The 27719-nt window shown below is 42.2% G+C and overlaps 2 protein-coding genes across 4 annotated transcripts in view; both read left to right on the forward strand.

The window, feature by feature from the left end:
* Positions 1-2024, forward strand: part of LOC126995560 (GRIP1-associated protein 1-like) — a 23720-nt gene extending 21696 nt beyond the window's left edge. The window contains exon 17 of the mRNA XM_050855212.1: positions 1-2024. This exon is cut by the window's left edge and continues 2071 nt beyond it. The gene's annotated coding sequence lies outside the window, so the exon portion shown is untranslated.
* A 4106-nt stretch (positions 2025-6130) lies between these two features.
* Positions 6131-26967, forward strand: LOC126995562 (39S ribosomal protein L3, mitochondrial-like). 3 transcript variants are annotated; one of them, XM_050855215.1, is made up of 9 exons: positions 6228-6372; positions 8274-8385; positions 8568-8595; positions 11913-12006; positions 14109-14315; positions 19751-19873; positions 20874-21034; positions 21137-21326; positions 26638-26967. In XM_050855215.1, the coding sequence occupies exons 4-9, from the start codon at positions 11944-11946 to the stop codon at positions 26872-26874; spliced, it is 981 nt and encodes a 326-aa protein (XP_050711172.1). In that variant the 5' UTR covers positions 6228-6372; positions 8274-8385; positions 8568-8595; positions 11913-11943; the 3' UTR covers positions 26875-26967. The 3 variants fall into 3 exon arrangements, with proteins under 3 accessions (XP_050711173.1, XP_050711171.1, XP_050711172.1); XM_050855214.1 differs by lacking the exons at positions 8274-8385; positions 8568-8595 and having other exon boundaries at positions 6138-6372; XM_050855216.1 differs by lacking the exons at positions 8274-8385; positions 8568-8595; positions 14109-14315 and having other exon boundaries at positions 6131-6372.
* The last annotated feature ends 752 nt before the right edge of the window (positions 26968-27719 follow it).

Genomic DNA, 27719 nt, shown 5'->3' on the forward strand with positions numbered 1-27719 from the left:
ATAATCCTAAAAGGCAATCATGAAACCCAGGAGAAGATTGAGGAGGTGTATGGGCCTTTTAAGTTTAAATTTTAGACACAAACCACTGGTAATGACATAATGGTGATAATATGGTAAGTAAGGAAAGGTTTAAGAATATTTGTATCAGAAAAGATGCAAATGAGGATAGAGCAAAAGTAAAGGAGCTAGTAAGATAAGCCAAGGGAAAAAAACAACCAGAAAATGGAGGAAGAAAAGATAAAGTCCTATTGAAGTGTTGAACCAGAGGCTGAGGATGAGGTATCTATGGAGAGAGGAAAAAGTAGAATAGTCAACATCATAAAATGTCTGAAAGTGGATGCTAACAAGGATGATCTTATCTCAAAGAGGCTGGAAACAAACAATGTTTCATAAAGGGAAAAGAGCTTAACATCATGTTTCTTGTGGAAACCAAGTCAAGAGAGGATGTCAGTGTCCAGGTTGAAGAGAGACATCAGTGGTGGATGTCCTCCAAATAAAGAGGGCATGAAATGAAGCTGACGACTGCGACATGACAGCCATGACTAGACACCTACAAAAAGCTATTGAAACTAGCGACATCATATTACTGAGGGACTTAAATTGTAAAGGAGTACGTTTGTAGGAATGGAATGCAGGAGTAAATGAAGATGTCTGACGCAGTATACTATATACTTACTATAGAAATGAACAATATAATGACACAGTGGGTCAAAGAAAATACAAGATATAAAGACAAGGACATGCCAGCAAGGCTAGATTTATTGCTAACTAAAAAAACAGACATAATTGAATCTTTAAAATACCTATGCCTCATAAGGAAAAGCAATCTTGTCATGTTAGAATTCCAAACATTAGAAGCAGATCAAGTGCCAAGAGAAGAGTAGCACAAACACCGTAGATACAAACAGGAAACCAGACATTGGCAACAGCGGCACATGTCATCGGTGTATCAATAATTTTGTATGCATATTCGACCAAGCTTGCTAGAAGTGTAGTTCCTAGATAGATGGGAAATTTTTGTGCCTCTGAGAACTGTTGCCAGCATTGAATGTGGTGCCTCACAGATCATTTCTCATATCCTGGAAGTGGGCATGATTACTTTTTAATACAGCAATGCCCTGGCATCTAGCCTTCAGCTGTAGTAACAAATCGGAGAGAGGATATAAGATATTTAAATTTCCTGCAGATCCACAGAATTAGGCAAACATAACAAAGCCAGCCAATTTGTGTGGAAACATTACAATGATCATGCTTCTGCAAGATATGCTGTGTATATGTGTTGGTTTAATAAACACCCTCACTTTATAGTTTCTGTGGAAATCAGTGTGAAAGATATAAAGCTACAATGATTGAAAAAAACATTCACCTCAGGTCCACAGAGGTCCGGACAACATTGTTGTTGATGAAGAAAGTAATTGCCCCCTACAGCAATATTATTGAATGTGATCTCTCCCACAAGGCTCCGGGTATTATGATATCCTCACAATAGATATTTCACTGCCTCTAAAACTGTCTCTAAAACTTGATGCGTTATAAGATTTTGAATGAAAATTAGGTAGCTCCTACGGCGCCCCATATGTCTTTGTAGTACTACAGAATTACACGACTCACTCCAATGGTTGACATTTTAATTTTATTTTAGATCTTCATGTGCTAGGTATTACTCTGATAACTGTTTCCGTCATAAATTACTTGTTTCTGAGCTTTAAACAACTAATCAAGTGGCAATAAGTTACTGTTTTAATGGCAGTTGGTTACTGTTTTCTCATTTGAGGGGAGTCTCCAGCTAGGAGCTCCTCCAGGTGGTGTTATAAGTCCATTACTGTTTAATATACTAATGCATAAGGTTGCATGTTCTTCATTTCCATGGCATACCAATGTCATTGAATATGCTGAAGACATATATCTACAATGTGATATTCTCTAAACCCTTAGTTTGGGCTTGAAGCAATTAGCAAATTGTGTTCATATGGGATCGATCGGTAGGTTGTATTATTTTTACAACAATAAACATTTAAATTCAATTCTGTTTTATTGAACTCTAAATGTATATGTTGGTTATTTTCATAATACCTTGGAATTGCACAATAGTTTTACTGCAATAGCTACATGCTGTAGTATCTTCCTGGCAAGATCCACCATTGTTCAGCACTACGCTATCAAGGTATGTGAAACTGATGGTGACCTCAATGTCCTTACCTAATTTGCCTTATGCTATTGTTATATCAATTTCTTTATCTGTGTGTTCCCCATAATTGATTGTCATTATCTCTTCTCTGTATATATTGAAAATTATGCCAGCCACTCAGTCTGCGATGCACTTTGTACTCCGGCGGCATTTTAATAATCTTATCTATCTTTAGAGGGATCAAAGGCTTCAACGAAATCTATTAGTGTTAATCTATATGACATTTTATTTTCATTTCTTTAAAAGTTATATAATACGTAAATATTGTTTTTTATTCTCTCTTCTTCTTAAAGCCTACTATTATTTTTTATAGTTATTCTTTTTTTTTCCAATTCTAACTGCAATTGATCAATCTTTTTTCTCCGACATTGCGTTTCTTTTCTTTAAGATGTGTTTTTTCTTTAACCTTCCATTCTTCTGGGCAACTGGCCCCTACTTAGTGTAGCTGTTTGCACGCCTTTATAGCAACGAATCCACGTGCCTGGGTTTGAATCCCGCCCCGAGCATTCGGTGCGCACCGTGCATCCAACCCGGTTGTTCATCCTCTCCTTTGGATTGGTCAGTGACCTTGTGGACGGTAAACTGTGGAAACCCGGATGTTACATATGATATATTATGTCCTGGGGTAATGGGTTTTAAACAAGGATTTTTGGTGTTATTCATTAGACTTCAGTATTAACCCACCACAGTCTCAAGTACTGATGAGACGGAGATGAGCACAGGGGACATGCGCTGCTTTATTAGTGTATGCCCCCAACTTTGCCTTTTAGGTGCTATCACACGGGCAACTTTACTGGCATCTTGCCACCAATATGGGCATCTTGACGCCAGTATTGGTGGCTAGACGCCGCCTATCACGATCGAGACGTCAATTATCATAATCTTGATGCCAATACTGGCGTCTTTGTTTACACTTTCAGCTGTTGTGTGGGCATTGTCTAGCTATGGACCAAATAATTTGGTTCAAGGATGCTCTTGCCACCCTCTGTGAGCTCTATTGGGAAAACAAGTGTAGGTGGGACACCAGGGATGAAAACTATTCGAAGAGAAATATGTAGAGAGAAGTTTTCAAGAAATTAACAGAAACTGAAGGAGAATCCCAACATGGGACCTGTAACAACTGGTAAATCCTTTTATTTTTGTTTTTATACTCGATATAATATGTTAAGCATCCTACTTGTTTTGATCTGTGCTGAGGCCGAAAACATCTGTTGCGCATGTGATAGGAAGAGCGCTCCTTGCCACCGGTACCGGCGGCTATATGCCAATAAAAGACACCAGAAAATGTCCATGTGATAGCGCCTTTACTCATATGTTGGTAAAGTGTGGTACAGGCGCAGCGCGGAGCCAAGGCCGCGCCTACATAGGAATAGAAAAGGGGAGAGAGAGAGAGGAAGGAGGGAGGGGGGGGGGCTGAAGAAGGCTCGACGGCAAAACATGAGGCACCTCCTATTTCCCTTCAGATATAAGACGATCGCAATAGACAACACCTCGCCCAAGGCAAAGAAGGAAGGAAGGAAGAAGAAGGCGTCGTTTCACTAAGAAAGTCATATGGATTACCAACCCTTCCCCTATCCACCAGACCCATTACCAATCCTTCCCCCTATTCACCAGTCCCATTACCAACCCTTCCTCTCCACCAGTCCCATTACCAACCCTTCCTCTCTCCACCAGTCCCATTACCAACCCTTCCTCTCTCCACCAGTCCCATTACCAACCCTTCCTCTCTCCACCAGTCCCATTACCAACCCTTCCTCTCTCCACCAGTTCCATTACCAACCCTTCCTCTCTCCACCAGTCCCATTACCAACCCTTCCTCTCTCCACCAGTCCCATTACCAACCCTTCCTCTCTCCACCAGTCCCATTACCAACCCTTCCCCAATCCACCAGTCCCATTACCAATCCTTCCACTATCCACTAGTCCCATTACCAACCCTTCCCCTCTCCACCAGTCCCATTACCAACCCTTCCCCTATCCACCAGTCCCATTACCAATCCTTCCCCCTATTCACCAGTCCCATTACCAACCCTTCCTCTCTCCACCAGTCCCATTACCAACCCTTCCTCTCTCCACCAGTCCCATTACCAACCCTTCCCCAATCCACCAGTCCCATTACCAATCCTTCCCCTCTCCACCAGTCCCATTACCAACCCTTCCCCTATCCACCAGTCCCATTACCAATCTTTCCACTATCCACCAGTCCCATTACCAACCCTTCCCCTCTCCACCAGTCCCATTACCAATCCTTCTTGTATACACCACTCCCATTACCAACCCTTCCCCTCTCCATCAGTCCCATTACCAACCCTTCCCCTCTCCACCAGTCCCATTACCAACCCTTCCCCTCTCCACCAGTCCCATTACCAACCCTTCCCCAATCCACCAGTCCTCTCTCCACCAGTCCCATTACCAACCCTTCCTCTCTCCACCAGTTCCATTACCAACCCTTCCTCTCTCCACCAGTCCCATTACCAACCCTTCCTCTCTCCACCAGTCCCATTACCAACCCTTCCTCTCTCCATCAGTCCCATTACCAACCCTTCCCCAATCCACCTGGTCCCATTACCAATCCTAGCTTCCACTATCCACCAGTCCCATTACCAACCCTTCCCCTCTCCACCAGTCCCATTACCAACCCTTCCCCTCTCCACCAGTCCCATTACCAACCCTTCCCCTATCCACCAGTCCCATTACCAATCCTTCCACTATCCACCAGTCCCATTACCAACCCTTCCCCTCTCCACCAATCCCATCACCAATCCCTCAGTATCCACGTACCACTCCCATTACCAACCCTTCCCCTCTCCATCAGTCCCATTACCAACCCTTCCCCTCTCCACCAGTCCCATTACCAACCCTTCCCCTCTCCACCAGTCCCATTACGAATTCTTCCCCTATCTACCAGTTCCATTACCAATCGGACGTGAAAACATACAATGTAATGCAAATAAGAGTCCTTTTTGCAGAAATAGGGAGGCAACGGGATATATATTCATATGTGCAATAAAATACTCTGAGTGACACACGGCCACCTCCCCTGTAATACTCTGAGTTTGGTGCTTCACACATCACTGAATGACTAATCTAACGTTTTTCATCTGTCACCGTTCTCTCACTTTGACTTGGCTTCTCTGAGCACAATCATTTCCCCACGGGAAGCAGTGGCAGAACCGTATAATTTACAATTTAAGCGATAACTATATATGAAGGCAGTTATTTGGGTGATGAAATCAGTTTTTTGGTCGGAAATCGGCAAACATGAGAGGCAGAGTACGACAATCTGACAACGTTGAGTGGCAGCTGTCTGGCGATGTTAAACAAATACCTCTGCTGTTGATTGATTGTTCACTTTAATATATATAATTACTTTTTTAACACATGTTCTTGCTATTTTCACGTTGGGAAACACTAATTGAAACGCATTTCATGCAAATCATGGAGACATTAAGGTTTACAACAGCACCCGACCCTCATATGTAACTTACGTATCGTAACTTAGTAACTTACGATGACGTAACGCTTCGAGAATTGCTGTGCTAAGTCTATATATACCAAGTCAAGTCACTCTGCATCAAAACTGCGACCGGTACGCGCAGGAGGCGGTTTTGGAGCGGAGCAGCGGGATGACGTCACTGGGAGCCAAAAAAAAAAAAATACCCGCCTGTTCAGGGGTGACTAAAGTTGGGGCCGTATATGCACTCTGGATGTACATTCTCGCCTTCTTTCACACCGCGTTCAGGCAAGCCACTGACGAAAAAATATGTCTTTTTATTGTGCTATTGCGTGACTGTAATTTCAATGACTACAAACGGCGGTGTGGGGTGAGAGAGAGGGCATGTTGAAGCGATTGATTTAAATTAGTCCGGCTTTCCTCGTTTTCTCTAAATCCCTGTTTCTACATTCTCTAGTTTGGCTCCAAGCAGTGTCACGCATAAACCACGCCTCGGCCGTGTCTCCTCCCACAAACCTGCGTATGACTTGACTTGGTGTATATAGACTTAGCTGCGGTGACGGCGCTATGTGGACGTAGGTGTGGAATCTCGCCCCAGACCGAGACTCAGGGACAGCGAAGAGGGCAGCCGGCCAGCGTGGACTAGAATATTATGAAGTACTTCCAGTGATAGGTGATATCATGGCGCTGTCTAAGCTACAGTTCATAGTCAGCACGAGGAAAAACAACCTGTGAGTATGAAATATGTTCAGTAGTTTGGTCTTTGCGTAAATATTCGCTTAAGGTTTCACTAAGTTCTTCGAGGTAAAGTTACAGAATTTTAAGGGTGTCAAAAAAAAAAAAACAAGGACCTAAGAAGCGTTACAAAACAGAACAGGTCAAAAGGAGAAGAAGAGAGCCTTTTGAACACGTGTTAGTACGCAATAAAGGCAGAAAGTAAGGTGGGGATTATTCATGAAAGGGTAGCCTTCTAATTTTGAGATGCTGACTGTTTATTTCTGGACAAAGTATGATGGCTATTTATTATGGAGATTGGGTTTGGTTTACCCATGGGCTTCGGCTATGGGAAAGCCGAGAAGTGGCCGAGAAACGACAAAATTACACTGCATTTTGAGACTGAGAAAAGAGCATGGAACGTATATTATATTACTCCTTTCATAATCATAAAGCCGTTAAAAATACTTACTTTTACTTGAACTCCATTCTTTTTGGGTGGTGTTTGTCGCTTGTTGTCTACTATAGAGAATTTGACAAGTGATTCCTGTATGGATAGCTAATTTAGTATGCCATGACCTTACAGTACCACCTATGACAAAAAAGCCCACCTCAAGATCACTCACCCACCACGATGGCCTAGGGCATTCATGGTGGGTTGCGCTATGCCACCACCACCTACAATTAGCTCGAATTAGGTGTTTTATGGCGAGCCCTTTTCAGGGTCCACCGTACCACAGCCACGAAACGTGAAAGCCCTGAAAAGGGTCTGCCGATGTTCTCGGGTTAAGATTTGTTTTAGTACCGTGTCAGTATCTCGTAACCTACCTTATGTAACATCAGTAGCTCTTCATATATCTGGATTTTCCGGGACAGTCCTGGATTTTAATGGTTCGTCCTGGAAATAATTTCTATAAACCTTCAACAGTCATGGAAATACTTTCAAAATCCAATTCAAGGACTTTTTTTTTTTTTTACTCTTGAAAATAGGGGATAATGTTTACGAAAGCGCGTCGCCTCCTCTGGTGCCACCGCCACAGCCGCAAAATAGCTCGCAGAGGGTTTTGTTAGGTTATATTCATGCTCCATGATAAAATTCGCGGTATTTGCATAAAAATAACAGGTTTGCTCTGGCGATGGGCGTGGTGGCGGTGCAGCCGGTGTTGTGAGAAATACCTCCTCGCAGAAATAAGTTGCATATACATGTGGGGGGAGTCCAGGGGGGGTGCAGCCCCCCTGGTTAGAAGGGGGGGGTTGAGGGGGGCACAGCCCCCCCTCAACATAGTTAGCAGGTCGTAAAGTTTGGTTGGAGTAGTTCAGATATGCTCCCCCACTCTAAACCCTCTGCGAGCTATTTTGCAGCTGTGGCAGCGGCACCATCGCTGCTGGAGGAGGCGACTCACTTTCGTAACATTATCCCCTATTTTCAAGAGTAAAAAAAAATCCTTGAATTGGATTTTGAAAGCATTTCCATGACTGCTGAAGGTTTGTAGAAAAGATATATGAAGAGATAGTGATGTTTCATAAAGTAGATAATGAGATACTGGCACGGTACTAAAACGAATCTTTACCTAGTGTTTTTCTAGTAAGGTAAATATCAAAAAACACCTTTCAAGATTCCTGGGCTGGGCCACCACTAACTCCTTGCTGACTTCTTCTTTTGACCTGCTCCACTTTGTATCGCTGCTTAGGCAGGGGTGAAAGTAAGCCGGTACACAGTGGTACGCTATACTGGTAAGAGATATACAGCAGGCATGCAGGGGTACCCTTTTGAAGACACAACTTTCACCCCTGGCTATCTACCAGGGAATATGATTTGTTTGTAAACATGAAACGCTCGAATTGCAAAGTAGCTCATTATATTTGGCAGATTTCTAGCGGATTTGGATACCCAATCTCGCACAATTTTGTCCGTCAGAGTTGACAGCACTACCTGAGTGGCTCACATTCTCAGTTTCTCACGGGTTCTGGACATGACGAGTGGTGGCCAGTGTCGCGTGCACAGGGGTACGCCATACCGGGAAGAGATATACAGAATGTTAAGTGATGAGTAGTTAGAGGATTGTCCTAACATATGTAATGCATTTCTATAACAGTAAAGGAACAGGAAATGGTAATTGTTTTATTATTTATGAGCCTAGTTATATTTAACTTTTTTTTTTTTTTTTTAACCCCTATTTATTAACAATCCTATGATATAGGGGATTTCCTGTACAGCCATCTACAGGCAGTACGCAGGGGTATGCTTTTGAAGACAGTACCGGCAAGAATCTAATTTTACTTTCACCCCTGTTCTTAGGTCCTCCTTGGTTCTTCTTACCATCTAACCTAACATATTTTTTTCTATGCTAACAGAACCCCTAAAACCTAATTGCCAAAGGTGTGCATTCCGCAATTTAAGTCCGCTAATCGCTAATCCGCTAATAGGAGACTAACAAAAAAATTGCAGATCAGCGTTAGTGGAAAATTTGAAAAATTAGCAAATTTGTTGTTAGAGGGATGCCAAAATTATAGTCCGCTAATGCATACTTTAAAAAATACCAACAGTTAAATTTCCGGGAAATTCAAGAATATTCTTGAAAGTGTGGAGAACCTTCTAGATTAGGGTGAACAGACGTCCTGGATTTTTCAGGACAGTCCTGGATTTTAATGGTTCATCCTGGAAATAATTGGAAATTATGTTTTTAACTACCAGTAAAGGGCTAGTGGACTGTTGCGGACTTCATTAGCGGACTTAAAAAATTACAGTCAAACCTCACCATTTGGGCGGTCTGAAGGTGCCAAATGGCGAACTTAATAACCTATGGGGAAAAATACATATGGACGGTCACGGCCCAACCTCCATCCCCATCCCCCCTCACCACCACACACACACAAAAAAAAAAAAAAAAGGTCTGCTGGCAGGAAACACATTATACTCACGGCTAACCAATCTCTCGCGTTTTTCTTCCACTGTCCACCTTCTTTATCACTTCCACCTGTGCTATGGTCATCATCAGGTTCTTTCGCGGTTTAGGCTTCGATGATGCTGCGTGAGGCAGAAAACATCGAATAATCGCAGTCACCACAAGACAAGGAGAGGCAATCGAGTTATGGCGGGAAACGACATGTTGTGTACGTTGGCAGTGTTCTTCACTGGCAGCAGAGGGCGCACGGGTGATAGACAGCTGTAGCTCGCCAGCAGACGCCATTTTGCTGCCAGAACAGCTTGTAAACATCCTCAGAAGATCAGCAGACTCCATTTTACTGCCAGGACAGCTAGTAAACGTCTTCAGAAGATCAGTGGACGCCGTTTTGCTGCCAGAACAGCTAGTAAACATCCTCAAGATCAGTGGATGCCATTTTGCTGCCAGAACAGCTAGTAAACGTTCTTAGAAGATCAGCGGATGCCATTTTGCTGCCAGAACAGCTAGTAAACGTCCTCAGAAGATCAACGGACGCCATTTTGCTGCCAAAACAGCTAGTGAACATCCTTAGAAGATCAGCGGATGCCATTTTGCTGCCAGTGAGACGCCACTACCATAGCGGCGAGGTGTGCAAATGGCAAGACAACCTGCGCAAATGGTGGGATGATGGCCGCAAATTAAGGCCGCGCAAATGGCGAGTGCGCAAATGGTGAGGTTTTACTGTATTAGCATTAGCGGAGTTGTGATAGCGGACTGGTGAAGCCGGAAAATTTGCGGATTAGCGATTAGCGGAATGCCCAACAAAGTTAGCGAAATTGCGAATTGCGGACTAACAAAAAATTAACAGGTGCCCACCTCTGCTAATCACTGACTTCACAGTATTTTATTAGTTTATCTGATCTCAACCTCTGCATTTATCTCAGAACAATACATGTCTAAGGGTTTTGAGTGTTGATGTGATCGATTTATATTCTGAAGTGTGGAAAGTTGCCTTCTTTCAAAAACTTTTATGGGACTTAGAGCAAAATCCAAACACATAATTTATTGACCACCCTGAAAAGGGGGATGAATGTTCTGTCCTGAGTCTGTGGCACTTTCTTTATAATTTCAGAACTTCACCCATTTCAAGATGATTGAGCAAATTACCCCCAAACTGAAATCTTCCCAGAATTCTGCATTAATACAATGCTTGTGACATGGCCTAACACCTGCGACAGGCCAAAATAATCATAGAAATTGCGTGGCACCTCGCGAAACTTAGTGCACTGTTGAACCCATACACTGTCAACCCCCTGAAACAAGGGTTTTGGTGGGGTTGGTCATTTTTTATTATTTTCACTTGCATAATCAGATAGGAGTAAGGAAAATAACAATAATTTGATCCACATTTTTTTGTTTTTTTCCCTCCATCCTTCCTGCAGCAGACAGTGTTCAGTAGTCATAGCAATTATCTCAAGCTGGTAACCATGGTTACATCATCCAATGATGCAAATACATACTGCCTCTTTCCCAACTATCAAGACTCACCAGACACCCCCACACCAGTGGTTCCCAACCTTTTTTGTCCCGTTCCCCCTTTTCCAGTCACTTTTTCTCCTGTGGACCCCTGTCATCTCGTGGGCCACTGATAACCATCCCAGGGGTTGAATTTGTCACATGGGCCGTGGGTTTGACACCCCTTGTACTATTACCTAATGTAGAGCTATTTTAGCATTTAAACATTCAGTTTTAAGGATTATGCACAGTAGTATGACTTTTCTTCTGAACTGCATGTCTCCTAATTCCAGTAAAAAATTTTTTAAAAGCAATTAGAATCTCTATGACCAGCCCTTTCTGCACTCCCAAGGCCTTCAATACAACCACATCTCCCCAATAGTATCCTTCGTCACAGGCCTTACTGTGCTGCTACATTAGGCCAGACACATTTTGATGGGCCTGACAAATCTTGCTGAGTCATCCTAAGATAGAGTAGGACACCTCCAGCTACCTACAACCCATTCAGTGGTGGAAACTGACTTGGGAAATAAATGCCTAAAATTTACGCACACAACGCTCCGTTGATCAGCATGAATATGCGCAAATTTTACACACACAGTGCTGTGCATGTTAACTGGAGTTTTTATAGTAGAATATGCAGAATGTTTTCACGTTCAACTTTTTTTCTCAGGTAGAAGCGGCTTGAACTATGATACCTTTGTAGTACATCGATTTTATTGAAAAACTTGATGATTAACCTTAACCCCTTCAACAAGAGGATGCGTATACTGCGTCCTTGTGTGCCCCGTACCATATCCGAGGACGCGCATACTGCGTCCTGGCTCGCTTTAGCCAATATATGAGTTATTTTATCTTTATATTTATGCTTACATCTCAACATTATCAATTAATTTATGTTTCTTTATGTTCACCATTTAATTCTGCATGTTTTCATATATAATACATAATGATTATGTTGAGTTTATGGCTGAAAACTTGTTATATTCAATAGCGACATTTGAAATTTGGCGGGCGCGGTGATCTCGTTTATGGCACGGGGCGCTATTTTGGCCCAGCCGTAGTGAAGGGGTTAAGAAACTAACTCCTACATATCGTAGGGATTGACTGCAGTGCATAATCAGTGTTGTAATAATAACCCAACTCTCCTTTTTCAGGTTGCCGTTATGTGTGAATCAAGTGCGAAGTATGTCCAGGGTTAAGAGACGGCACTCTCTTCCTCCATTTTGGTTGCCCAAAACTACCCGCACAGTGAGTATTAATCTTACTGCATGTACCTTCTTCAGTACTATACTCACCTTTCAAGAAATGGTCAGTCACAGCAGTTTTTTCCCCTTTCAATATCTTACTTGTCAGTTTTGTCACTTTAGTGCCCAATCGTGCTCTTTTGTATCCATTGCAATACAGGTAACTCTCAATTTACGTGAATATTGTGTCCTTGAAGAGGGCGCGTAAATCAAAAACAATGTAAATCAAACAAGAGGTAGGTTTGTATCTTTATTGCCTACTGTATCACTCTGACTCCTCTCCCTCTCGTGGTTCCTCCTCTGGCTGCCCTTCCCCTCGTGGTAGCACAGCAATGAGGGTGTTGTTGTTTTTGAATAGCGTGGCAGCATGGGTACTGTATTGTTGTTCAAGTGGCGTGCGGGAAGAACTGAGCTCAGCTGTTTGGCCGCGGCGCTGTGTGAGTCCAGTTGCGTGAGACATCTGGTGGCCACTCCATAAAATATCGCGTATAAGTGAAAAAAACTTGTAAATTAAACATTTTTTTGGATTTTGGACCCCTCGTTATTTTAAAAATGCGTAAACCAAACTCGCGTAAATCGAGTTACCTGTATCATACTGTGATGACTGTCAATAAGACTAAGTAATATTTTGTAAATGACAGTACCTGTGTGTAATATTGCCTAAGTCGAGGTAAGTTATGAGGGAAGGGATGATTTGTGTTTGCCATACACAAGAGAGGTAAACTAGCTTGTCTCGGGAGTTACTGGGTAGGGTGCAGTGGGGCCACTGGAGAGGTGGAGGCATTCATTTACCAAGGTTAGAAGAGCAGTCAGCATGAAAATCTCAAATGGTAAGACCACATATTCAAAGAGCCTGTCCCTTCAGTATATTCACCTTCAAGAAGCACTTGGGTCCTCCCGCAGCATCCAGGGAAATCTGTCCTTGGCATGGGATTTGGGTTCGACTGTGTAACTTGGTTCAGTCACTGATAGTCCTTACATACCCCCATGATTATGTCGCCCTTTGGAACCAGCAAGCTGAGAGACACAATGACTGTTACTTGGAAGTGCCAGATCATGAAGCAGGTAGTTAGTCTCAGTCTCCGTCAGTGCCTTTTTCTGTGATGAGAGGCGATAGGGGTGCTAGCGTATTGGTCATGACTGCCTCAAAGACAATGAGAGAGTGCAGTAAAGAAAAGACAGGTAATAGGTGCTTTGAAGAGAGTTATGAAGAGAAAAATATGAGTATAGGGGTAAAGAAGGGTATAAGAAAGTGTTATATTCCCAAATGTCATCTGCATTAGAGACAAATATAGTCCGGGGCCCATACTTATAAAGATAACCTTCATCTCTGGCTCGTCTAAAGACTCCAAACCGGCCCTTTGGAGTCCTATATCCTGGTTGTTAATCTGAGATGGTGCGAGTAGCTAAAATTGGTCCTGAGCAGGCATAACCCTGGTTCTTCGGCTGAGGCATCGACCTTCAAATGCAAACATTGCCGGATGATGCCAGACCAGCATGCCTCATCAAAATCGTTTTACATTCAAACGCTCACTATAGCCTTACGAAACCCTATTATAATGGATATGATGTACTTCTATTCATTACTTTCACCATTTTAAAGTATTCTTACCCATGAATTTTCATATGAGATAAGTGATCTTGCGATCTAACTCGCCGTTGTTGGCAACTTTACGTTCCCCACTACCTGTGATGACTGGAACCCCAGCTAGGTTGAAAACTCGTCACTTAGGAGAGACTTAAGTCAAATGCCTTATTTCTTTATAAGTATGGGCCCTGGAGAAAACAAATTATACAAGAGGCGTTTGTGGTGTGTTGGGATAGAATGGGAAAACCATGAGAGCGTGGATGAAAAATCTGGTATGGGTGTAACAGTAAAGGAAGTGCATTGTGGAGTAGTTAAATGGGTAAAGCGAGGTACTCTTGAGATAGTTTGGTCACATGAGGATGATTTTGTGGAGAGAGAGAGAGAGAGAGTGAGAGTGAGTCAAATGATTACCTATATATAATTACATAAAACAAAACAAAAAAACCCAAAATTACATTACAAAAACAACTGATGCATAATATAATGACTTCTCGGGGCCAATCTTTCTTGTGTTGCAGATATATCCTGAGCACATTACATCAGAGAATGAAAGCTTTGTGAAGGATGTCATTGAAGAACAGTTTTCCTCTCCTCTGAAGGTGAACCCTTGGGAGAGAGGAGAGTGGGACAAAAGCTCACTGAGATGTGGAGTAATTGCTCGAAAAATTGGTATATATCCAATGTGGACTAGAGATGGCTCAAGAATGTTGACAACACTTTTACAGGTAAGTCTTTATCTTTAACATCATCAAAAGAAAGACATCCTTCAAAAGCTCTGGATTTGTTATAACTAACCTCCAACCACCCATGCAACACCCTAGACCTTGGCAAGCAAAATGTTCCTATTACTGATCCTCTTTCATTGACCTGTATGTTGTATTGATGCTGTCAGTATCATTCTTGGGGGCAGCTGATGCTACAGTGAAACCATCAGCTTTACACTAGAGCTGAGCATCAAGTTTCCACCTCTAATTATCAGCTTATCCAAGTCTGATTGTAAATTATAGTGGGCCCTTGATGTATATGGATTTTATTACCATGGGTTTGCTTATTCATGGTATACTGGAGTTCCCCATTATTTGTTGCTCCCTATTCATTGTTTCACTCTTTTTGTCTTCAACATTTTGTGGAAGTTAGAAAAAAAATCTGTCTTTGGTCATTGTCTGCTTGCTGTTCATAATTTTGTCTAATGGGGTATGTTTAGAGTTGCCAGCCAGCGGTGTCACCCACTGACTTCGTCCTTGTGTCCATGAAGTTTGAACTATTCTTTTAATTATCTAAAATTTCCTATTTTTCTCAGGGACTTGTAACAATTATCCTTCAATACAGTAAGTGATACTATTGCTGATAAAAAATGTAGTTGATCATTCTCGTTGCTATACTCATTGGTAAACAAGACAAAATAAATGACTAATTGAAAACTTATTCATTAAAATCTCTCTTGCATGAAAAAAAATTTTTTTGAAAAAAAATCTAAAAAAAAAAAAATAGGATAATACATTTCGAGAGCTACAGATATGTGTATTGTAATATGTAACACGTTTATGTAACTTAGATATCATTTATTGAAGGTCAATCTCTCTTGCATGAAATCAACCAGACTTGAACTTTTAAAAACTCCATTTATATTACAATATTTTCTGAGTAGCTACTGCTTTGGGTGTATCATTCTTTCCTTGTACGAAATTTCAGTCGAAGTGTAAATTAATTAAATGGTATCTCAGTGACCATCCTGTATCCAAGATTCACCAAGACTGTTTACTAACAGTGATGTTTTTAAATATACCTTAGCCTCCTGAGGTGTGAAGTGGCTTATAATATAGTATCCATCGCCCCTCCAGTCTGTCTCTGACACAACAACAGCTCCAGTCTGAGCAAAGCATCACAGTTTGTCTTGGTGAGTCTTGGATACAGAATGGTCATTGAGATACCAAGTACTTGATTTACACTTCTATAAAAATTTCGTCAAAGGTGAGAGTGATACATCCAAAGCAGGTTCTCGGCAAATATTGTAATATAAATAGAATTTTTTTAAAGTCCAATTCTGCTTGATTTTGCAGTGCTTTCATGCAAGAGAGATTTTAATGAGGGCAAGTTTTCAATTTGTCATTTATTTTGTCTTGTTTATCAATAAATAAAATAATGATAATGATCGACTACATTTTTATTAACAATAGTATAATTTATTGTACTGAAGCGTAATTGTTAAAAGTCCCACAGAAACAGGTAATTTGTGATCATTGAAAAAATAGTTCAAGCTTCGTGTGCACAAAGACATAGTCGGTGGTGACATCTGGTAAGGATGAGTATACCCCATTAGACATTTTGAAGTAATTGTACACGATCGTCAATACCCAACCACTTACTGTGTGTCAACACACTGTTTTATTGCCAGAGAAGAATTATTGAATACTGTTTGTGTTTCACTTAAGTAATTTCCCATCTTACCCTTAGGGGAACTATAAGATAGTGGTACAGTAAAACCCCAAGTAACTGGCAACTGCGGGGATTCAAAGGTGCTGTATAAGTGGAATTTCTGGATACTTCAGATATTTTTCAAAAGTTGCCCATGAAGTTTAGTTCAACCATACATATTTACACAAGTACTATGCACTTCAGGAATGCATCTCCTGACTACAAGTATGTATATACATATGTACTACTTACCAGATGCTGTTCGACTCATTAGCCATGGAACATTGTGCAACATTACGCAATGTTAGGCTAACAAGTTTTGCCAAGATGGCGTCATTAACCAGACACCCAAACCAAGCCCCACCGAATTGTTCCCCGGGGGGATGCACGGATAGGGGGCAGTGTTTTTAAGGGGAGAGTCCGCATTGAAAATATGAAAATACTTTCCAAAATAATACGAAATTGAGTTATATGGTTGAATGGTAGAATTTTTTTCAGTCAGACAAATTTAAATGCCAATAGCGAGGAGATTTAAATGGCTACCACGTGGGCGTGACACGCTGACTGTGGTGCATTAGCTGGCATGCCAAAGTATGGAATAAATGTTGGAAAATCAAACATGCAGCAATCAGGAGGGACGTGGGTTCGAATCCTGGCCGCCGCACAGCTGAGGTTTTTCAGTCACTGCCGAGTGGCCTAAGACTACCCACATGCTGGCCTGAAGACCACCCATCAACCCGGGCTCTAGATAACCTCTCCAAAGAGAGGCTCAAAGATGAGTTCTGGGGGGCAGCATGAGCCAACATAAAATGGCGTCACTATAAACACTCACCTGCGCCAGAACGGGCTGGGCCGACCATCAGGCCCCACCGGGAAGAAGACTTGGGCCGATCATCAGGCCCTACCGGGAAGAAGACTTGGGCCGACCATCAGGACCCACCAGGAAGAAGCCTACCAGTGCAATAGGCCGCGATGTATAAAAAAAAGAAAATAAAAAAAAAATCTTCAGGGTGAAGTTTGTAACCCATGTAACAGTTTTGGAACACAATTATGGATATGAAAAGTGCAACTTGCTCACAAAAATGTTTGGAACAAATGAATACATAGAAAAAGGATTAGAAATGAGAGAAAAGAGAAGAATTACACCAAAGTAGGCAATAAAGAAGAAGAGGAAGACAGACAAAGGAATTTTGTACTAGTTTTGAGAAAAACGTGATTAAAGTTTTGCTAAAGTTCTTCGGCCCAATGAAGCTACTATACTGTCAATGCTACTTTCATATGAATTTTATGGGATCAGTAATCACATATCAGTGAGTGCATAAAAGGATCAGGCACCTTGTCCCCCCTTATAAAGCTATTAGGTAATTGCTCAAAGGCGAGGGTGTCAGGGCGCGCCACGCCCCTCATTGTTGCAAGGTTCGATCAGCACTCTCCAGGTGCATAGCTATTGGTTGGAATTCCTTTGTCTGTCTTCCTCTTCTTCTTCTTGTTTGATTTTCCAACATTTATTCCATACTTTGGCATGCCAGCTAATGCGCCGCAGTCAGCGTGCCACGCCCATGCAGTAGCCATTTAAATCTCCTTGCTATTGGCATTTGAACTTATGTCGGACTGCAAAAAATTCTACCATATGAAAGCCAAAGGATAGGGTGTTGCCATAGACCATATAACTCAATTTCATATTTTTTGAAAATTATTTTCATATTTTCATAGCAGACTCTCCCATTAAACAAAAGGGATGTCATAGTTAATGAGTGTGAGCAGTGTCACTTCTGCATTTACTTACTTTCCTCTAATGTTTTGTTCTACTATGATTGCTGCTTCCAGCAGAGGGTCACCCGTGTGTCCCCTCCGGCAATGACTTGGCAGGGCTTGTCTTGGTTTGAGCATTTTGCATAATGTGACGCCGATTTTTAAAAAGGGGGACAGGTCGGTTGCTTCAAACTATCGCCCAATTAGCTTAACATCGGTTATAGGCAAGATGCTGGAGTCCATAATAGCCAGGAACATTCGGGAGCATTTAGAGAAACATAGCTTAATTCACGACTCGCAGCATGGGTTCACAAAAGGTAGGTCATGCCTCACCAATCTCTTGTCCTTCTACAATAAAGTATTTGAGGTGGTTGACAGAGATTTGATTTTAGTAAAGTTCCTCACCAACGACTGTTGCTTAAATTACAGGCTCACGGAGTAGAGGGTAAAGTTTTGAACTGGGTCACGGCGTGGCTTAGCAATAGGAAGCAAAGAGTGCAAATCAATGGTAAAAGATCTGACTGGGGATGTGTTATGAGTGGGGTCCCACAAGGTTCGGTATTAGGTCCACTTTTGTTTATTATTTATATCAATGACTTAGATACAGGAATTAGTAGTGATGTTAGTAAATTTGCAGATGATACCAAGATCGGTAGAGTAATTGAGTCGGATCAGGACGCTAGTATTCTCCAAGGTGAACTCAACAGATTGTATGACTGGGCGGATAAATGGCAGATGGAGTTCAATGTAGGGAAGTGCAGTATTCTGAGTGTAGGTAGGAACAACCCCTCACATAACTATTGCTTAAATGACACTCTCATAAGCAGGTCTTAGTGAGCTCTGATCTCCGTCCAAGGGCACAATGCATTCAAGCTAGAAATCGAGCTAATAGGGTACTGGGATTTATTTCAAGGAGCGTAAGCAACAGAAGCCCCGAAGTCTTCCTCAAACTATATTTAGCATTAGTTAGACCTCATCTTGATTATGCGGTTCAGTTCTGGTCACCTTACTATAGAATGGATATCAAAATGTTAGAATCGGTGCAGAGGAGGATGACTAAGATCATTCAGGGGTTGAGAAACTTGCCATAAGAGGAAAGACTCAAACAATTAAACTTGCATTCTCTAGAAAGGCGAAGGGTGCTTGGAGACATGATCGAGGTTTATAAATGGATGAAGGGCTTTAATAAGGGAGACATTCATAAGGTTTTGTTGGTAAGAGAACTGGGTAGGACACGAAGTAATGGGTTTAAACTGGATAAATTCAGATTCAACAGGGACATAGGCAAAAATTGGTTTACTAACAGGGTGGTGGATGAGTGGAATGGGCTTAGCAGTCATGTGGTGAGTGCCAATACAATTGTCACATTCAAAAATAGACTAGATAAATTCATGGACAGCGATATTAGGTGGCGTTAGATACACGGGAGCTTAGGGTCAAAGGAGCTGCCTAGTACAGGCCTACCGGCCTCTTGTAGACTCCTGCGTTCTTCTGTTCTTATGTTCTTATTTTGCCATCTTGGCAAAACTTGCTAGGATAACCTTTTTCAAATCTTGCGCTGGTCAGATATTCGTAATTCTATTTTCTGTTTATTTATTTATTATTATTATTATTATTATTATTATTATTATTATTGTTATTATTATTATTATTATTATTATTATTATTATTATTTCATTTTTGGTTGGCTAGATTTTTGCTGGATGCTTGGGGTTTCTAGGTGCTTAGGGAATCATTTAACTGCTGAATGCAGAATGATAGAATATGACCACAGCAAACATTGATTATTATTCCAATAACACCCTACCAGTCTCTACCTGTTCAATAGATTTAGTATATTCATATTGTTGTTTGAAATGAGATGAAATTGATGTGAAATGAGTAATTCAATACAATAAGTTGCCACTTGAAACGTTTGATGGATGAGGAGTGACATACCGAGCATGAAAACCTTTTCCATACTAGTGACATTATCAGGCATCATGTTTTACAGGTTTCAGAAAACCATGTGATCAAGTATATTCCACCTGAAGATCTGATTTCTCATGGCACCAAACGAAGGTATAGAGAACTTGGCGCTCTGGTGGTTGGTGCTGATTCTCTTGACCCCCGAATAGTAAGTTTCTTTAGAAGTTTGAGTGGTCATCTTTGTTTTAGTCAGATGCTGGATTTATTTATAATTTCAGTGGTTTATTTTTCTGTAACTCAAGGACTAAGTCAGTGGTTCCCAAACTTTTCTGGCTGTGACCCTAAATACAGTCTTGACCTTGCCTGGCGACTCTAAATGCATGAACATGTAGTATATATATACATTTTATTTTCATATGTTATACTTTAAGATCTTTATGATTTTATCCTCAGCTTCTTTACTGTCTACTCAATGGACGAGTATTATAAGTGATTGCTACTCGTATGACGTGCTGTATCGTATGTGTATGGATGCGTTATTACAATGCTACTTTTGTTAGTATGTGTTTAGGATAATCTTCATGCTGTCCTACTGAAGTAATCACCTACATTACTGAAAAATCTAAATTTGACCTAACTATGATTTTAAAAATTGGCCTTTATAGGTGGTATGTATTTATGATATAACTGTCAATCTGTATTTTTTCAAGACCCTCCAGCGACCCTCAGAAACACTCTTGTGACCCCCATTTAGGTTGCGATCATGGGTTTGGAAACCACTGAACCTTTTACTTCCCCTCATCGGCCCTAGTGGTTCGAGGAAGTGTTTTATAGTGGTGCTATTCTTGCTTGACTCATGTTGCCCCCTGGAGCTCCACTTGATGCTCTTGAGAGTTTCACTAGAGTCTGAGTTAAAAGTGGTCATTAGGAGAGCATATGAGCTGTCTGCAGTGACTCAGGGATGACTAAAAATTGTAAGCTTGCAGTTGTGAATGGTACTTGAACTGGGGTCTACTGAACATTGCACCTGCACACTGAAACACTATTATTATTTGATATTTCATAGCATTCAGTTGTTAAAGTATAAGATAAAGTATAAATGAGATACCACCTTGTCTTATGGAACTCAGGGACATTTGTGATGAACATTCAAGAAGAGTGTTGAGTGATAATATTGATAGTTTTTCCTTGTTCTTGAATTGTTGCAGATCACAAAAGAATATTTCAGTATGTTTTCTGAAACTGGTATAATGCCCAAAAAGAAGATGAGCAAGTTTCTTATCACACCCAATGCAAAGTTGCCCCCAGGGACTCCTCTCTACGCTTCCCACTTCCAGCCTGGGAATTATGTAGACATTGCTGGCACCACGTGAGTTAACAGAATGCTGATATGAAAAACTGCAAAGCTGTATACTTCTTCCTAAGCTTTCTGTATGCTACACTCTTTAATATTTTCTACTGAAACCTACAGAATCGACAGAGGGTATCAGGGGGTAATGAAGCGGTGGGGATTCAAAGGCATGCCAGCCTCCCATGGAGTAACAAAGAGCCATCGCCGGGGAGGGACGATAGGCAGTGGAGGTGAGAAAGCCAGAGTTATTCCTGGCCAGAAGATGCCGGGCCACATGGGAAGAGAGAAGAGAATTCTACGGGGTCTGAAAGTAAGTTCTCATCTTGTGATATGCTTATTATGTCTGTTGCATTTTTTCTTAAATAATTCTTAAGTGTGTAACTATCTATCTATCAATATCTATACACACATGCACATTCAAATGACTTTTGCCAATATTTTTTCTACTACCATTTCAATAACAAAAAACTAATAAATGCACCTTTTATCTTTCTAAACCCTCCTTGCTTTTCTCTCATCTTTCCTCCAATTACCTTTTTTTTACAGCATAGGAAGCAACTCTTGGGCAACAAAAAGAATGTGTAGAAAAAAAGCCCGATAATGTCTTAGGGTGGCCACTAAACAGCCCGAGACAGTGGCCGAGTGGTCAGCATGCAGGTGCCATATGTGGAACATTGAAAAAAAAAAAATAATGATGAAAAAAATAATAATAATACAGTAAACCTTCAGTTATCCGGGTGCACCGTATCTGACCTCGCCCGTATCCGGGAGTTTTAAAAAATATTTGATTTTTTCCCCCCAAAATTAAAAAATTGTCGCGCGCCACCAAATCGTTCACATTGCCTGCGCAATGCCTCTAAACTCTGCCCGGGTGGTGTACCGCACCCGTAAGGCGCGCCCCAGCTTGCACATAGCAATGATATTGACGTCCTGGTGCGAAGGTTCGCAGGAAAGCTGTGTGCTTCGCAGTACAACTGGCACGTAAACGTTCTTGCCGAGCGCTGCAGACCATATCGAAGTGACGAGAGTCAAGGCAGTGCGGGTTTAACCCCTTCACTACGGCCAGGCCAAAACAGCGCCCTGCGCCGTATCCGGGATCGCCGCGTGCCAAATTTCAAACGTCGCTATTGACTATAACAAGTTTTCAGCCATAAACTCAGCATAATCATCATGTATTATATATGAAAACATGCAGAATTAAATGGTGCACATAAAGAAACATAAATTAATTTAAAATTTTGAGATGTAAGCATAAATATAGAGATAAAATAACTTGAATATTGGCTAAAGCGAGCCAGGACGCATTATGCGCGTCCTCGGATATGGTACGGGGCACGCAAGGACGCGTTGAAGGGGTTAAATGGCGGGAGTGTCAAAGGACTGTTTAAATGAAACACACAGTGCGAACCCTGGCTTAAGCCTTGATGACTGCCTAAATCCAGACTGGACTAGGTGAGTAGGGCTCCGTCCCCGTGGAGAAGGCGTGCGGGTCCGCTACCACTCGTGCAGGAGTGAGGGCGGATTAAGAAATGCGGATAAGTACCGCCCTCGGTCCGACATGTGAAAGAAGGATTTTACCATGCTTACGGTAAGGCGAGTAAAGGGGCCACAGGTTTTCGGGAGTCCTGTGGGCAGCCCCATCTGGAGGTGCGGGCTGGCCGTAAACCATGTTCCCGCTGGATGCACTGTGCAGGGGGTACCCGCCCCCCCTGGCTCGCAAGGGCAACATAGTGTAACTAAACAGCCACAGATCACCGTGCAAGCGGATGCGCCAGGTTGTCATTGACTCCTTGGTTATCCTCCCCACTCACACTCAGAGTGGGGTGGCCTGGTGTACTTGCCCGGCGTCTGTGGGCCTTCGGGCTCATTGCTGGGCTTAAAAGGGTAGCGCCCTGGGGTGCCTGCCCAGGCATCCGTATAGAAGCCTGCTTTGAGCACTTGATGCCCGTTGCCAGCCTGAACCGCTTCGGGTATCGCTCTGGTATGCCTTCTGGTTGACCCGGGTGGTAAAGCCCGGGGTGCTCGTAGCCACGAGGTAGGTACGCAGCGATAAAGCTGCGGGCGCGCACCTAAGAACAGCATAGAGCGTCGGCCTTCCTGTTTTGTAAAACTGGACCCGTAAAAAGTTTCTTGTGGCAGTGGCGGGTCTGCTAGAAAGCCTATGTAGTAAACACACAGTGCAGGAGTAGGGACGTGGTGGCTGAATGGATAGCGAGACGGCCCCGCGTTCAGGACGACGCGAGTTCAATCCCCGACCGGTGCCACCAAGCTGGGATTTTTCAGCTGCCGCCGAGTGGCTTAAAACTACAGGGAACTCTCGATTTACGCGAGTTTGGTTTACGTGTTTTTGAAATAACGCGGGGTCCAAAATCCAAATAAATTTTAAATTTACACGTTTTTTCCACTTATACGCGATATTTTATGGAGTGGCCACCATATGTCACACAACTGGACTCACACGGTGCCGTGGCCTCACAGCTGAGCTCAGTTCTTCCCGCTTGCCACTTGAACAACTGCCACGCTACTCAACAATAGGGGAGGGCAGGTACCGGTACCAGCTATACGGTATGGTACCGGTACCAGACTGCTCAGTACCGGTACCAATACTAGCCAGTCGCTCATGGTGTCCCTCATTTCTTCCTCACACGAGTGAGGCTGAGACTGAGTGCCTGAGTGGATATCTCGGTGATATGGATATTCTCTCTCTCTCTCTCTCTCTCTCTCTCTCTCTCTCTCTCTCCACTAAATGAAGTGAATATTTATTTTTCGACAGAAACCTACCTCTTGTTTGATAACATTGTTTTTTATTTACGCGACCTCTTCAAGGACGCAATACTTGCGTAAATCGAGTTACCTGTACCCACATGCTGTCCAGAAGACCACCTATCAACCCTGACTCTAGATTCTAGGATTAAAGATGAGCTCCGGGAGGGCAGCGTGAGTGAATGCAAGATGGCGCCACTAGAAACACTCGCCTGTGCTAGAATGGGCTGGGCTGACCATCAGGCCCCACCGGGAAGAAGCCTTGTGCCGACCATCGGGATCCACCGGGAAGAAGCCTACTGGTGCAATAGGCCACGACGAAAAAAAAAACACGATGGTGCAGACTTGGGTGGTTAAGCTGCCACAAATACCTGGGCTTTTCTGGGTTGGGTCCAGGCCCCGCTGCTGTGATTAGCCAGGCAGGGGAACATTAACAGCTGCCTGTGAACAAGGGGTTATGCACCCCAGCAATGGGTTAGCGGCTGAGGCTGTCGCGCCTAATTGCCGAATCCCAAGTAACAGATCCCCCCAAGGTGCAGCAGGACTGCGATAAGCCAGGGAGAGATTGCCACGAGTGCTAACCTTGACGACGCTGCTCGAACCCTTTTCTCAGCGCCCGGAGCATGTCAATCACGCGCATTTCACTCCCTGGTGCAGACTGACTGCTACAAAGCCATGGGGCGTATCATATTATGAGTATGGACAGAAGCACCTATGCAGTACTCTGTCGTTGCCTTTATGGCAGGTCATGATCGAAAGTTTGGTTTTCGGGTCCGTAGACTTAGTCTACAACATATCCGGGTTTTTCCCATATCCTGGTGCCCCCATGGCTCTATTAACCCGGATACCAGAGGGTTTACTGTAATGTAAATAATAATAATATCTGGTGCGCACATGGCCAGCTAGCGGGGATTGCAGACATTGAATGGTGGATGGAATCTGACATACGGCCAGACTTCTTGTTTGGACACCTGAGCTTGGCCAGCTTTATGTTTGGCAACTGCTGGTCATGGCTGGATTATAGAGTTTTCGCTTGGACTTATATTTTGATTAATGAACTTGACCGTGCCTATTTCTGGCAATCACTGGATCCTTTATTTTGTCCATGAAATCAGATATCTGGGATACAGGTAACTCGATTTACGCAAGTATTGTGTCCTGCGTAAATCAAAAACAATGTAAATCAAACAAGAGGTAGGTTTCTATCGAAAAATAAATATTCACTTCATTCAGTGGAGAGAGAGAGAGAGAGAGAGAGAGAGAGAGAGAGAGAGAGAGAGAGAGAGAGAGAGAGAGAGAATATCCATATCACCGAGATATCCACTCAGGCACTCAGTCTCAGCCTCACTCATGTGAGGAAGAAATGAGGGACACCATGAGCGACTGGCTAATATTGGTACCGGTACCGAGCAGTCTGGTACCAGTTCTGTACTGTATAGCTGGTACCGTTAGTATACCGGTACTGGTACTAACTGGGTACTAACTGGTACTAACTGGGGTGGGCAGGTACCGGTACCAGTACCGGTACCTGCCCACCCCTATTGTTGAGTAGCGTGGCAGCATGGGTACTGTATTGTTGTTCAAGTGGCGCGCGGGAAGAACTGAGCTCAGCTGTGTGGTCGTGTGAGTCCAGTTGCGTGAGAAATCTGGTGGCCACTCCATAAAATATCGCGTATAAGTGAAAAAACGTGTAAATTAAACGTTTATTTGGATTTTGGGCCCCGCGTTATTTAAAAAACGCGTAAACCAAACTCGCGTAAATCGAGAGTTACCTGTATTAAGGTTTGGGAAAGTGAGTGTTGAGTGTATTATTACTATATTATATTTATATTATCATTATCATCTTAATTAATATTAGCAATGGTAGTAAAAGTATAAATCATAAGTTAACTCAAATGTAAACTTGGAAAAAAGTTTGATCGACTATCATTGACTTTGGCTTGCTCCTCTCCACATTGGTACTGATACCACGATGGTTTCAGTTAGCAGTGTTGGTGGTGAGTGCCCTAAGTGCTAATTGGTTCACGGATAGAGAAATGCAATATCCATCAGGGTTAGAGCACTCACCACCAACAATTGGTCACTCTGGGGTCACCAATTGTTGGCGGTAAGTGAGTGTTCTTGTCTCTCGTTGTGCTCCCTGTTGTCCGTGTTGCGTCTCAATTGTTTGTCTATTGTTACTCGTTTACCTTCTACTGTCTGTCCTTGTCCTGCTATACACTCCTACACATTGTTTTCTACACACACCAACATTTATATGTCACTTAAACTAAACAATATTCATACACACGCATATACACTCAACCACCTCTTTTATGTGTTTTGTCTGTCTCAATGACCTGTGTGAGTTTTTGTGAATAAAGTAATCCATGAACCAATTAGCATTAGAACACTCACTTACCACCAACAGCAGCACTTGAGTAGTGAACACCATGGTGACGATCATCATCAGCTGTTGGTACTGAGTCATTAAGGCTTTACCACGCCATGAACCTGGTTGACGGCAGCTATTGCTACTGAGCCATTGAGGCCTCGCTGCACCATGAACTTGGACTCAGCAGCTATTGCTACCGAGCTGTGCCGCAAGCCCCAGCTTCTGATTTCTGTCAGTATCAATACCATTCTTCAAGTATTTAAAGTAATTCAGCCCAAGAGGCAGTTTTCAGATGAGTCTCAGACCTATATATACCTATATGTAGATATATAGGTAGATAGTTATGGGTTTTGTCACCAAACAAAATGAGATGGTGATTAAAAGAATATTTAATAAATAAATGAGGCATGTTTAGTCAAGTTGCAGGTTCTAGTAAGTATTTTTCTTAAAATAATGAAGAAAAAAAGGTTTGTAATTTTTTCAGATATGGCGAGTGAACACTCTCCACAATGTTCTCTGGGTACAAGGTCCGGCTGTTCCAGGAGGTGTAGGTTCCTATGTTTACATATATGACTCCATACTCCCTCATCGCCAACCCACGTCTGAGAATCATCCACCATTCCCAACTTTCTTTCAAGATGAGGAGGATATAGAGGAAGAACTATATGATGAAGAATTGCATGCATTTAATCAACCTTCCATTCAGTTTGCTGAGAAGTGAAGAATTTGTATAATTTCCTATTTTGGGAATATAAGTAAATTCTTGTCTTGTAACAATTTGTATATATGTTCATATTATATAAGCTTAAACATTTTTTTGCATTTTATTTCTAATTAAAGACCCCCTTAAACTGAAGAACAGATATATTTAAAAAGGTGTGTTTAAAACTGATGACCACAGCAAATAAGAAAAACTGCTGTTCCATCATCATTGGAACACTTCTCTTAGGATGTAACATAGTGTTTTATTTATCCATCTATACTGTAACTTCCCTTCAGGGGGTAGCCACAAAGAATTTCATGTTGATTCCCTTATCAGTATCATGTCAGAAAGAAATTACGTGTCTCCTTGTCTCGTGTGCCATCTGCTCAATGGGCCAACAGTAAAGTTGTTCCAAGAACCTTCAGTGCCATTGGAATTGCTGAAATCTATTCCAGAATCAATTCCTTGAGTTAGCAAATACTGTAGAAGCTCAATTTTGTGAACTAACTTAATTAACTTAACATTTTACTGGTGCAACGTTCAGGAAAATTTATTGAAGGAAAGTTGCTCATTTTATTACGATGGAAAAATATAGTTTATAATCTTTTACCCAGAAATTTGCTGCCTACAGAGAGTCAAAGTTGCAGTGAAACTCGAAAAAATTATTTTTGTAAATGTAAATGTACCTGGCAGAAAAAGTGATCCAGTGTGGACTTCAACTTCAAATGAAAATATCAGAGGAGGATGTGGATGATCCAGGTATGTATGTTTGCTGATTTGCTAAAAAAAAACTGCCATTTCCTATTATTTATGAATTTTGTTCCTTTTAATAGTTTTTGTTTAGTGCATTTGATTGTTTGAGG

Source organism: Eriocheir sinensis, chromosome 8 (genome assembly GCF_024679095.1).
Source record: "Eriocheir sinensis breed Jianghai 21 chromosome 8, ASM2467909v1, whole genome shotgun sequence".
NCBI lineage: Eukaryota > Metazoa > Arthropoda > Malacostraca > Decapoda > Varunidae > Eriocheir > Eriocheir sinensis.